General features: G+C 44.7%; 1 protein-coding gene across 6 annotated transcripts in view; it reads right to left on the bottom strand.

Moving 5' to 3' along the window:
- Positions 1-4,339: 4,339 nt before the first annotated feature.
- Positions 4,340-13,935, bottom strand: part of prr7 (proline rich 7 (synaptic)) — a 30,449-nt gene continuing 20,853 nt past the window's right edge. For all 6 annotated transcript variants that reach the window (XM_076889433.1, XM_004556838.5, XM_012920655.5 and 3 more), the window contains one exon: positions 4,340-5,798. In XM_076889433.1, the coding sequence (XP_076745548.1) occupies positions 5,245-5,798 (554 nt within the window). In that variant the 3' untranslated portion in view covers positions 4,340-5,244. The remainder of the gene's footprint in view (positions 5,799-13,935) is intronic.

The raw sequence follows: 13,935 nt of genomic DNA, 5'->3' as shown, positions 1-13,935 counted from the left end.
CTTTCAGATACGAATCATCTGCAGAAGATTTTTGCAGTTTCCTTGATTTTTGATGACGAATCTGTTTTTGGGAACAGAAATCCTGTTGTATGCTTGAAACTTGTTTACTGATCAAACGGGCAACGACTGCAGATCTCAGATCTTTGACCTTCAGACTTACTGTCCAGCTGCTGGACTTTAGTAGTTCAGTCAACACTAAACGGTACATTTAGATTTACTGACAGCTGTTAGGTCAGTCAGTTTTCATTAAATGTGTGATGGTTGGCAGGAAGTAGCGTTTGTGCCCTGGAGCTGTTAAAATTGTTAGCCAGGAGCACCAACTGACAACTTAATGGCAGAGTAATTACGTTCAGTCTGAACAGGCTCTTATTTACATTTGCCAGCGATACAAACTTCATATTAGCAGCACGTCTACAAACAGCAGGAATGTTTTGAGCCTAAACGACTCTTTGAATTTTCACTAAACATCAGCGGCGAGGTGCGTTTCCTGAGGCTTTGATGTATAAAACAAACCACCAAATCGGTCACAGCCAAAGGCTCCTCTGTGAGTCTTTTAAGAAGCAGCTCTCGGTAATTTTACACATCGTAGTTGAAGAATCTGAGGACATCTGACTTTTTTTAATCACAAAATATTTCACAGAAACTCATCTCCGCTGCACGAGGCTGAGGCGAGGAGATGAAACAGACTCGCTGTGAGCTCGTAAAGAAAAGAGAAGACGTGAGGCTGAGGTGATGGATTTGTCATTACAGCAGATTTCATTTCCACATCTCTCACTTCGTCTGACACCCCAAGAAATAAGAATATTCGGATGAGGACACGTGTTCAGCCGGGATGTCGAGGTAGAAGAGAAGGAATATTATTAAACAGAAAAGGAGTTTCACGGGCTCTGAGGGAGCAGCTCAGGGAGATCTTACAGTTTTGATGGAGATGCATAGAAAAGGTCAGAGTCCTCTGTGTAAATGCAAAACACATTTTTCAACTGATTTCATTTATTAAAGGGAAAAACCATCCAAACCTTCCTGCCCGTGTGAAAAAGTAAAACCTAATAACCGATCGCAGTCGAGCATCTGTAATGACTTTCACTGTGGAGGATATTTTTTGCAGGATTGAGCATGAACTGTGTGTTTAAGGTCACACCAAAGCATCTCGGTCGGATTTAAGTCCCAACTTTGACTCGGCCAAACCAAAACCTTCATTTTGTTTTTCCATCCCTTCAGATGGACGTGCTCTGTGCTTTGGATCGTCGTCCTGCTGCAGAACCTGAGTGCTCTTAGCACATAGCCGGATGTTGTCCTGCAAGATTTTCTGTTTGAGAACAGAATTCATGTTTCCATCAGTTACAGCGAGTCGTCCAGAAGCAGCGAAACACCTCGGACCATCACGACCACCATGTTTCACTGTTGGGGTGATGACCGTTTTGATTCCAGATGTAACGCGACTCAAACCTTCTGAAAACTTAAGCTTTTGTCTCGTCGCTCCACAGTTTTTCCCCAAAACTCTCAGTGATCATCAAGTTGTATTTTGCCAAATGTGAGACGAGCCTTTGTTTTAGTCAGCGGTGGTTCTCTCCCTGAACTCTTTGTTTTTGTTGACTCGTGACCTCTGACCTTAGCTGTGAAGCCTGCAGTTCTTTAGATGTTGTTCTGGGTTTCTTGTGACCTCCTGGATGAGTATATGTGGTAGGCCGGCTACTCCTGGGAAGGTTCACCACTGTTCCTACATCACCTTGTTCTCAAGTTATCACATTCACAGGATTTTCACGTACTTTTCCGCAGAGTCAGGCAGGTTTGGTAGCTTTTTTTGCAGCTTAAAAGATGAAATAGTTTTAAAATTTCATTTAGTATTCGCTGTTGTATTTAATGTGATAAATAAGCAAAAGATGAAGAAATGAGGAAGACGACAAACACTTTTTCAGAGCACTGTGTGAGGACAGAGAGCCGGGAGGTGTGCAGTAGGAGGGACAGATGGGTTTGAAATGGGGGTGGGATTACATCAGGGATCTGAGCCCCTTGTTTGCAGGGGTGATGGACAGGTGAGGGGGTGAGGGGTCATGTGGATCTGTATCTGTGAAGGCAACGTCATGATCTGCAGTGAGAGTAGGGAGCAGGTGGAGGAGAGCCTGGAGAGGTGGAGGTATGCTTCAGAGAGAACGTAAGTCAGTAGAAGTTAGAACACAGGTGTGAGAGGGAGACAGGTACAACAGTGAAGATAGGAGGAGCAGAGGTGGGAGGAGTTTAAATACTTCAGGGTAAAGAGAGTAGAATTCTTGTACAAGGCTTTTTCAGTTCTGTGATATTATTACCGTTTAATTTGGTTACACTGTTACACTCATTGTACCTACTCGTCTTCCTTTGCCTGTTTTAATTTGATAGTAAGTCTGCCGAATTTTCCTAGAGGTTTATTTCTTCCTTTCCTCCATTTTCATACTTTCAGCTGTACCTTGGTTCCCTCATGTCTCCATTTAGCCCTCGGTGTGTATCAATTTGTAGTCCTATCTAGGGATGGGTACCGGTATCCGGTGCCATGATGGCACCAGTTCTGACATAAACGGTAGTAACCAGACCGAAAAGCAGCGCACATTTCGGTGCTTTATTTTCCTGAGATGTCATGCACTTTGGATTCTAGCCAATCATTTTACGTTTCCGAGGATAGTAGGCGGGTCCAGGTACGTACGTTCTTTTAGAGCAGAGCTACAGATTAAAAATGCCCAAGGCGAAGCGGTCAAAGTCTGGCTGTACTTCACAGCAAAAGATGCAAACTCAGCAGCAACAAGTGCTTTAAGCTGATACTGTGATACTGTCAAAGGAGGTAACACCAAGAATCTGATGAAACACCTGGCGACGTGTAAGATAAGATAAGATAAGATAAGATAGAACTTTATTAATCCCTCGGGTGGGTTCCTCTGGGAAATTCGACTTCCAAAAAAAGCACAGCAACGACCGAAGTTACAGTTACAGAACTGTTATATATATATATACACACACACACACACACACACACACATACATATATAAATACAGAGACAAATATAAATAAAATATACAAAGGGGATAAATAGAATAAATAGGAATAAAAAATAAAAATACAAGTGAATTGCACATTTCAAGTATTGAGTCTATTGCACTGTTGACTATTTACAAAAAGTATTGCACAAGGTGTTGTACAGTGAGGTGCAGAGGCACTACAGCTTAGTTGTTCCCCCCTCCTTTGTCCTCCTGTTTCCCCTCCCTCTCCCCTCCAGGGAGGAGTTAAACAGTCTGATGGCGTGTGGGACAAAGGAGTTTTTAAGTCTGTTAGTTCTTGTCTTTGGGAGAAGCAACCTGTCACTGAACAGACTCTTCTGGTTGTTTATGGCCGTGTGCAGAGGATGCCCAGCATTGTTCATAATGTCCATCAGTTTCTTTAATGTCCTTTTCTCTGCCACTGTCACCAGAGTGTCCAGCTTCATGCCGACCACAGAGCTAGCCCTCCTGATCAGTTTCTCCAGCCTGGATGAGTCCTTCTTTGCTGTGCTGCTGTGTAGCGTTTTTTTAAAAGCCAAGAAATGCGCCGTATTTGATAGCTTGCTGCGAGACCTCACACCGTGCACATATTGGACCCGGAGTTAGCAACATCCCCCAAAAACCCGAAGAGGAGAGTCCTGGCCCCTAGCCCTGCCAGTGTAGCAGAAATGATGAGGATGATGATGCAGCAGCAGCCGTTCTTCTCTGCGTGGGCAGCTTAATGTTGTTTGTGTGTAATTTACGCTGAGTAGGCTAACCACGTTATTACATTAATGCATGTAAGGTGAACTAGCAAACATCATCATAGCTACATGCGGCTGTCTTCTTGTTTGATGGCAGATGCTCCCTTCACCCTGGCCAAAAAGGTTAAAATGACCAAAGAAAAAGTGGAAAACAGTTAAACATGAGAGGTTTTTGGACAAAGTTTGTGTTTTTTCCATTGTTTAAGCACTGATTCCAGCCAAGAGTGATACCATATATGCCCCATAGCTGCAGAAAAGGCTAACATTGATATCTTTTTACAAAAAAAACAGCTGAACATGAGAGGTTTTTGGACAAAGTTTGTGTTCTCTATTCTTTAAGCACTGGTTCGAGCACCGTTTCAAAAGTACCGGTTTGGTACTGGTATTAGATAAAACCTAAACAATACCCAACCCTATTCCTATCCTTCTCCTTAGTCTGTTTCCGGTTGTGGATTTTATTTGGAATTCAGCCTCTGGCCTGGAAAAAAGGTTCACTCCTGTTTGTTTACGCCCTGCCTCAGTAATCCTTCCATCTGTGTTATATTAATAAACGTTTATTTTTTGGATCTTTTCACAAAGCACAGGAAGACGCGTCACAGATGAAGATGTTTTTATTTCACAAGGCATTTGTCACAAAGTTTAAAAGAATGATTGGAAGTTTTTACATGGAAAAATCTTTTCTTTTTCATATCAGAGACCCAGCTGACGTCAGCCGGTGACCATCAAAAGGGCAGTGCCAGCAGTTTGCGGTAAAGACGACACTGAAAACAACAAAACAGCGCGTTACAAAATGAATCCAAGCGTGCTCGTCTCTGTGGCTTTCTTGTACTCTGCACAGCGGAATCCAAACAACTCTGAAGGTAAACTGACCTTCAGCATTTCGCCTCTAATATCAGAGACGTGCTGGCCGAAGGTCACCGTGTGCTCTTTTGTAAGCATTAATGCTCACAGTCCTCGAGGAGGAGGCAAGCTGTGAACAGGATAAAAGAAGAGAGGTCGTCGTGGGCTACAGACAGTTTCCCGGAGCCATGGCAACAGCAGCCTCGTACAATAGGTTGTTCGAGTGCAGCGAGAGGAGGAGAGATCGGGGATGAATGAAAGTGCGCCACGAGAGAGGGTAGTTAGGGCTGGAAATGAAGGCGATAGTAAGTCTGCATGAAAGGCAGGGCAGCCGCTGTGCTTACTGCTCGTTTGGATTCTCGTCCTCTGCCTCCTTTCCTTTCCTCCTGGTGTTGACTTCAATGTGACAGCAGAATTCCTCTGACTCGACAACAGCGCTTTGAAACAGTGTGTAATATGCCTACATAGCTGAAAGCCTCGGTCCTGGCAGAGTTAAGTGGCAGCTTTTGCCCACTGAGCTGCAAGGGGGAAATTAACTCCTGACGCCTCTCCAGCCCTAAAACCCTCTTTGGGCAATTAAATCTCTACTTGTAGCAGCGTTATGATACCAAATGTCCAGCTTTTTAGATGTTTATCCTTTTTCTGACAGGATTCGAGCCTAAACAGCAGTGCTCCGGCCCAGCAAGGGGAAGGCTGTTGGCATGCCACAGCTGGGCTCCAACCCCCTGAGTCCATGGACCCCCTGAAGCCCTTGCAACCCTCCTTGGAACCCCTGAATCCCTCCTTGAAGTCCCTGTATTCCACCTCTAAGTCCGTCATTATGAGTCCTCGGGTCTCTGCGGGGCATGGTAGCCATCGCGGCTGTAGCCTGAAGGGATCGGGTTGCAGGTGGGGTGAGGTTATTGTGGTTCAGATCCATGTTGGACAGGAGGTGACCCAAAGAGTCCCAGCGCTGAGACGAAGGCAGGCGTATCAGGGAGGAGTAGCCTCGGTCGGGGAACACGGTAGCCGCAGGAGGCTTGCTGGTCTCGGATGTGAACACCGGGGCGCGATCGTGAGGTTCCCTTAAAGACGGCGGTGCGGCTCGGAGAGGGGCGGGCTTCAGGTACGTTCCCCCCCGCGGGTCAGCCAAGACCTCGCAGTAAGGTGGAGGAGGATCATCCATCAGAACTGCCTCCTCGTAACAAGGCGGCTTCCCGAACACATCCGTGTCTGCAAGAACGAGAAAATGGGAGTTAGCATTACGGACCGATAAGCTATAAACTGCAGTTCCCCTAATGGCCACTGGAGGCTGTTTCCAAAAAGGAGTCAATCCTTATAGACTCCCACTTTAAAATGTCCAATCTCAGGCCAGAGCTGCTTAATTATACCCACAGCATAGTTTTAATTATTTTTATTCAGCATCGTTATGGATTAATCTAAGAATTACTTAATCAAAGCTCTTCTTCAGTCTTTTAGTTTAGCTCCATTCCTCTTGGGTGGAGCTGAATTAAACAGCAGGTAATGGAGTATTAGTATTAGTAGTAGTCTTTGTTTTCCAACTGAATCATTTAATCGAAACCTGGTGGCTTGCAGTGCAATAGCACCTGTCGTAAAAGGGAATCAGCTGCCTGAACTAACACTGTTCACATTTAAGTAACAGGCAGAAACTTTTAGATCACAGCTATTAATTAACACCATTGTGATGAGCTCAGTTATTTTGTGTTGTGTGTTTGTTGTCATCCCAAAGTGAAGTCTGTAGGACCAGGAAGAAAAACACTAATGAGCTTCTTCCCTGAAGCAGACCAGAGGGAAACCTCAGCTTTCACTGCAACACAGCATCCATTTATCATAATACATGCCTGATGCAGTGTGATACACTGGAATAAAGCCAATGTGCAGCACACACACACACACACACACGCACACACACGCACACACACGCACACACACGCACACACACGCACACACACGCACACACACGCACACGCACACACACGCACACACACACACACACACACACACACACACACACACACACACTTGTGATTACCGCACGCCCGCTGCGACACCTGTGACTGTGCTCGGCGGCAGGAACAAAAGCCATCACAGGACTTCTGCTCCGAGTTTGCGTTTCTTTCTTGTTTTACCAAATCTCTTTCCGTCTCTCTTACATCACTCACTCCTATTTCAGGTCCGCTTGTTCTCCAGCTTTCCGCCTCCCTCTCAAGACTTCATGAGTTCGAGCGGAGAAACTGCATTGCAGCACGTTGTGCAACAAGAGAAACACGAGCTGATGGCACACAGAGAAAGAAGAGGTGATGATTCTCCGGGCTGGTGTCAATGGTCTGAAGTTTGTATACATTAAGATTTAAAACCACTCTCTCTTTGATAAATCAGAGCGCACTCAGATATTCCCCCAATGCTACAAAATGCCAAAAAACTCACAACAAACCAGTCAGGAAACACAAATGTCAGATGAGGAAAGCAGCGATGATTCATCCGTCTGAGATTTCAATTTACTATTTACTACGTGTTTACTGCGTTTACTACTGTTTACTGCGTGTTGCTTATGTACACTTGGCAGTGCTGAGTGAGGGAAACATGGAGCCATTTTAGTTCATCTGTGGAAAACTGAGTTAAAGTTTCTCATTCAGCCCAGAGGGAGCTCGGAGTAGAGCCTATTCAGCACGGGCGGCCCTGATGTAGACCCAGAACTCGCTGGAAAGATTATAGATCACCAACACAGAGGCGCATTTGTCAGACGCCTCCTGTTTTGCCGTTACATCATGCGAGGTGTCCTTTAGCGTTCCTGCAGTTTTCAGATGTGCAACGTCTGAGATCCTTCCCAGACGCCTTAACGCCCACTCACATCACATGACAGGGTGGGGCTAGGTCTCACAATGGGTTCACCTGAAACGCTGGCTGACTGTGACTCACACCTGTCTTCACAAGTAGAGGATCATTAGGGGGTCCGTGACCCTCTCGGAGACACTCCCACAGGGCTTAAATCCACCAGTTGCTCTTAAAACTGAAGAAGCTTCTTGGACGAAACATCTATAACAAACAAGTCCAGACGCTTTTCTTTCCGAGCTCTCAGACTACGATGACCTGGATGACTGAGAACCTTCACAGACGATGTGCAACGCCCTGAAAAAGAGGTTGGCGGCTGGCGGCTGCACAGATTCCTGGATTAACAGTCAGGAAATTACATTTCAATACATCACAAAGGCTCATTAGTTAATCTGCAAGCCGAGCAGATAGAAAGGAAAAAAAATAAGTGTAAACACATCAAGTGCGGCTCCTGAAGACCATCGTTATACCGACGGCACTGTATGCAGCGGAGACTTGGAAATCAACTGCAAAGATCAACCGCCATCTTGACGTCTTCCAACAACGTTGTCTTCGACGGCTGCTCAAAATCACATATCGGGATCGCGTTACCAATGAAGAAGTATATCGCCGTGCGGGAGTAGAGCCGCTCCATGTCCAAGTCACCAAGCGTCGGTTCAGATTTGCCGGTCACATCCTTCGGCTACCGGACCCGAGACCTGCCCGTGTCGCAGTTCTGTGGAACCCGAAGAATGGAAAGAGACGGCGAGGAAGACCTAAAATAACATGGAGGAGGACTTTCCTTGAAGATTTACGTTCAGTCGAACTGTCATGGGATGAAGCAACAACTGCCGCGATAGACCGAGTTCGATGGCGTTCTCTTGTCGCCCGATGCGCCGATCGGCGCGGGAGGATCTAAGTCTAAGTAAACACATCAAGTAAGCCTCAGAAAAACAGCAGCGCAGCGGTCATTAAGTCAGACCGATGTGAAAAGTTCATACTTCCAACACAACACAATGTTTTTCACAGCTGAAACAAACTAAGGGGAGTTACTTGTTACTTGTTGCTAGAGCGTCACTTTGACCATTACAGGCATCAAAACTGATTCTGGCTCCTGCACTGAATATATTTATTTAAGGTTTAGAAGTCCACAAACTGAAGTAATCACGAGGCTGCACTTTGGAACACGTCTGAGCCTGCAGAGATTTAATCACCGAGGATGAGAAGCTGCCTGTGGATCCGTGGAGATGATTGTAATTTGGTGAAATTGTCTGAAATACCGTAATTTGCTATTCTCCTCCTGATTTCCTTTCTTGCAGGATGCGCTCTGATTATGCTGCACAACAGGAAAGCGAGCTTTTAGATGGAGTTGAGAACGTCTCTGTCGGTTCACGCTTTGCAGCAACAGGTTCGTTTTTCCACATTGTTCTCGCTCCTAATTGGCTCGTTCACACCTGCTACTAATTGCACTGATGGACTCGTCTGTTTTACATTTGCGAGAATCTCAAATCTCTGCAGTGAAATGTTGACACGCAGGTTCAGCAGAAGCACCTGCACAGGTTTCTGCTGTGCTGCTTTCAGGGAACGCTGGGACATTAATCACGGTCAACACTCGGCTGAATGGTTTCAGCTGACGTGTGAGATAAGTGAAGGGAGCAGCTGTGTCTGCAGTGCGGCTGAAACAACAGAAAACAAAGTGCTGAACTGTTGTGGCTTTTAAGCGGCGTGTCTGCTACCTGACACAGATTACTTTGACATTTTCTGACATTCGAGAAAGAAGCAACTGGAGGTGGTTCTGCTGCAGAGAGCACAGCAAAGGGTACGATTCAGGAAAACCTGACCGGCAGCCGGCGAGAGCCGAGTCTATGTTTCAATGAATCGTCAGGAACAATCTAACCCTCAGGCTGCAAACACACATCAGTCGAACAGCAGATTTCTGGAGCTGAAAGCCATTTTTATATCCAAGCTGATGAATGTTGCCAGATCGTGATCAATATCTGTCGAATGTTGCACAAGCTGCCGTCCTCCTCTTTCAAACACGGAAGAAACTCGGCTCTTCAGACTGCTGCACCAGCTCTGTTTAAAGCAACTGTGCGACTTCTTTAGCCAAGAAATCAACTATATTCTCACACACACACACACACACACACACACACACACACACACACACACACACACACACACACACACACACACAGGTGTTATGTTTGGGATCGCTCAGTCTGTTTAATCATGTAGACACGATCAAGACAAGTTGCTGAAGTTCAAATGGAAGCATCAAAATCAAAAAGGTGATTTGATCGACTTTGTCAGACGAGCTGGTCTGAGTCTGTAAGGTTTTTTAGAGAATGGCGGCAGTTCTTCGGGTGACAATAGATTGTTGATGGCAGGAGTCAGAGAAGAATGGCAAGATTGCAACAGTAACTTTGACAATCACTGGTTTGAACCACAGTCTACAGAAGAGAATCCCTGAATCCACAACCTACGAAGCAGATGGGCTACAGCGGCAGAAGAGCACGCCGGGCGTCAGTCCTGTCAGATAAGAACAGCAAACTGATGCTACGAGTCACACGAGCTCACAAAAAAATCGCACAACAGATGGCTGGAGAGACGTTTCCTGTTCGGGTGAGTCTAGATTTCATCCAACATTCAGATGGCATTGTCTGAATTTGGTGTAAACATCATGAAAGCATGAAGGTATCCTGACTTGTTTTCGAGCCCTCAATGCTGAGCATTGTTTAAGCACCACAGCTTAGCTGACCACATCCATCATCTGATGGGTGCTTCAGCTGGGATAACACACCGTGTTGCTTAAATCATCTCATATTAGAGCAACAGAGGGGAAAAAATAAACTTTCAGGGGTGAATTTGAAGTTCATGAAGTTAAAAAGACTTTTTCTGTGAAACTGGCTCAATCTGTAAGCCAGTGACGAACCATGACATGAAAAGTGACTAAAATAGGAATGATTAATTGGTTTTTTGTTTTTTTTGTCACAATCTAACAGCCAGGGGTCAAAACACATCCAATTACTTTTCCACAAGAAGTGAGAACTGACAAGAAATGCTGCCATAAATACACTAATCAGAGAAAGGAAGAGAGGAGGAGGCAGGGCCAGAAAAAGCTGACGAAGGCTCTGAGAGAACCGCTTCAGCTGGAAAGTCCTCCAAAATCTGTCCACCACGCGAGTGTTGTACTGCGATCACTGACGAGTGTACCGCTAATTTGGGTTTGTAGGCATCACCCTGAGAGGTAACAGCAGCTGTATGCAAGATCCCCACCGCAGGGAAAAGGGTAACACCACCTGGGTCTGGGTGCAGTTTCCCCCTCCAGGGGCGGGGGCACCTAGACCCGGTTCGTAGAGTACGCTTGGGGAGTGTGATTGTGTGTACAGCGTCTCTCTATGTCTGTCTCCACGTTGGTTGAGTGTGGAGTGAGTGCATATGAGAGCATGAGGGTGGGAATGGATGTTTGTATCTGTGTGTGCCTGTATGTCTGTGTCTATATGTCAGGTTGGGTATCAGACGCCACCTCTCTGGGGACATCTCAGTCCCCCCCCCCACACACACACAAACTACACCCTTTTTGGCTCCTACCTCAAAGCACACTGTGTGCTGTTGATCTTACGTGCTGCACAATAATGTTTAACATTTAGTATTTACTGTCATATTCCCATAGATCATCGTGATGTTGTTTATTGTGTTGCTCTTGTCTTCTTCTGCTTGTTTTCTTTTTTTCTCAACAGGTGATCCAGGAAAAGACAAAGAGGGAAAAGAAAAAGACAAAGGTGATGAAGCAGATTTTCATTCTCTTTTCTCCTTTTTCTTCCCCTCTCCTTCTGTTAACTTTCTTCTGAACTTTTCTTCTTGTTTTTCTTTCCCGTCCCCGAGTCCAGTCTGGCCTGATTACAATAACTTAGAATAAAAATAACTAATAAAGATCAAATAAACTATGACAATCAAGTGGACCAGTATAGCAAAAGGCCCACTTGGGAAAGTAAATCTGTTCTTGGCCTTCAGACAATAATTCTGATGGCTACAGTGCCAGACAGGACACACACACACACACACACACACACACACACACACACACACACACACACACACACACACACACACACACACACACACACACGAAGCTGTATGCAAGATAAAACCTATTGGATGGCGTTAAGAACATTTTATGCTGTAGTGCCTGAAAAATGACCCACGCCCACACCCGTCAGCAGCAACCCACATACCAACCAACAGCCTGTTTACAGCCACCACAGCAAACAGCAGCGCTGGAAACCTGCAGCTGTTTGGTGAACTGTTGCCATGAAACGGGCCTTACTCATCACTGCAAATGTGTTTGTTTATACCTGGCCAGAGTCCATCAAACATGGCTCACAGATACCTGCAAGATCAGGTTACTATTGTTTCTCAGCTCTGCACTAACTCCCCTATCAACACGCCAGCTGTAAACAACACCAGCAGCTGTCAGGACGGCTTTAAATACCCAGCGAACGCTCAGCAGGACGTCAGCAGAAACACGCGGGGCTGATGTTTCCATCGGAGGGTCGGACGTGTCCGAAGCTGAAAGCGCTCACAGGATTAAGCTAATGGGAACCACGGTGGCATCCATTAGACAAAACTGACCCAGTTCAGCTGCTGTGCCTAAACCATCAAAGCTAACAATAAGAACCTTTGACTGAGGGCATTCATTCATTTCTGATCTTTGGATGATTTTCCTGTTAAACTCGAGTCTCCATCAACAGCTTTACTTTGACAATTTTGTTTCCAGCTAATGAGGAAGATGTTGAGGATTATAAATGAGTCAGAAAAGGAAGACGGATTTGTAGTTTTCCTTCCTTAACACGGCTTCCCTTTAAAAAAAAGAAGGAAAAATCCCAAAAGCCTCGTTTATTTTAATGGAAAACCTTTTTTGATTTTTGCAACTAATCCTGTGAGTTTAACAAAAATTATCATTTGGTTCATTCATGATTTGTCTACATCATCACTATGATGACAACCACAGAAAGCTTAGTTACTGTCGCCATCAATGAATGAACTGACACGTTTAGACCAAAACTAGAACACGCTAAATTTATGAACCAAAACCTAAAAGGAAAAAAATATTTTCAAAGGGAAAAAAGATTTTTAAATGAAAAAACAAATTTAAAGACAAAATCTGAAGAAAATGCAAGAAAAAAAACTAGTCAATGTGAAAATCCTTTGACCTCTGACCTTTAAGCTACTGGGACTCGAAGTCATCTGAGATTGTTAGTAGATGCATCTATGGTATCAATTTAAAAACCCCGCGTGACCTCGTTCTTCAGTTATATTGACAAACTGCTCACACCGCCCGCCCGGCAGGGTGACAACTGAACCCCATCAGCCTTTTACGGGTGATGGGAAACAACAAACGTTTAAAAGGGGGAAAAAGAGAAAGCGCAATTTATGATGGGGAAAAACAACAACAACAACAACAACAACAACACCTTTAAAAAAAATACTGCAAAATTTACAAGGAAGTGTTAAATTTAAGAAGAAAAACCACAAATTTATGATGAAAAAAATTAAAGTGATAAAATAGTAAATTCATAAAGGATCAACCAGCTAAATTGAAGGATGAATAAATACAATTTTCAAGGGAAACAAATTGGTAAATTTGCAAGACAAACACTGGGGAAGCTACAAGAACGGAGAAGATCTGCAAATCCAAGAAGAAAGTGCTTATTCTGTGAGGGAAAACTGTCAAATCCAAGAGGAGAAATTCTGCATTTAAAAGGAAAACTGGTGACTGAGAGGAATCCTGCCACATGCAGCAGGAAAAAGGCCAAATTTTTATTAACAAAACTGAAAGTCAGGGAGAGATGTTTCTTTGAAGGCTGTTACTAGAACATCATAAGCACCTCTTTCTGTTCATATTTTTAACCCAGTAAATAAACTCTTAACTGGTTTTCATCATGAGTCCCGTCCACCTGGACAAACACAGATTAATAACAGCTCATTTTAAGAAAACCATCTGCCGCTCGCTTTGCTCTCACATAGTCTCATCTTCTGTGTTTTTAGCAGATACCCAGTAACGCTATCAGCGGCTGCTTCACACAGCGCTGCAAATGGACCGAAACTGTTTGCTGAAAGAGGCTAAAAAAAGCTTCTTTCCACTTTGCTGTAAAACCTGCTTTTACCACCTCCTCTGCTGGTGAAGTCGACTGAAACAGCTCCTCTCGGGTCTCAGCTGCCGAGCACCTGCTTCGCTTTCAGCCCTGCTGCTGCCTGGATACTAAACCTCTTCATCAGTCTGCTTTGAGGCCAAGACTCCAGCGATCTTTTGTTTCATCCTGTACTGTCTGTCTCCGCTCATTAATCGTCTTTGAGAGCAGCTGATGCTCTTTTACCCCTTTCCCTTTAATTCCTATTCTTCTGTAGATGCTTGTTCGTTTTGTTCCTCTGTCATAAAGCAAGCTGCTCATTACGCACATTGTTTTCACTCTATAGACCATTGAGATTTTCCTGCCTTAGAAAAGAAAATCAAGAACAGAAATGGGAGTATTCT

Source organism: Maylandia zebra, linkage group LG10 (genome assembly GCF_041146795.1).
Source record: "Maylandia zebra isolate NMK-2024a linkage group LG10, Mzebra_GT3a, whole genome shotgun sequence".
NCBI lineage: Eukaryota > Metazoa > Chordata > Actinopteri > Cichliformes > Cichlidae > Maylandia > Maylandia zebra.
Note: the sequence above shows the minus strand (reverse complement) of the source record. Positions and strands in the feature narration are given on the sequence as shown.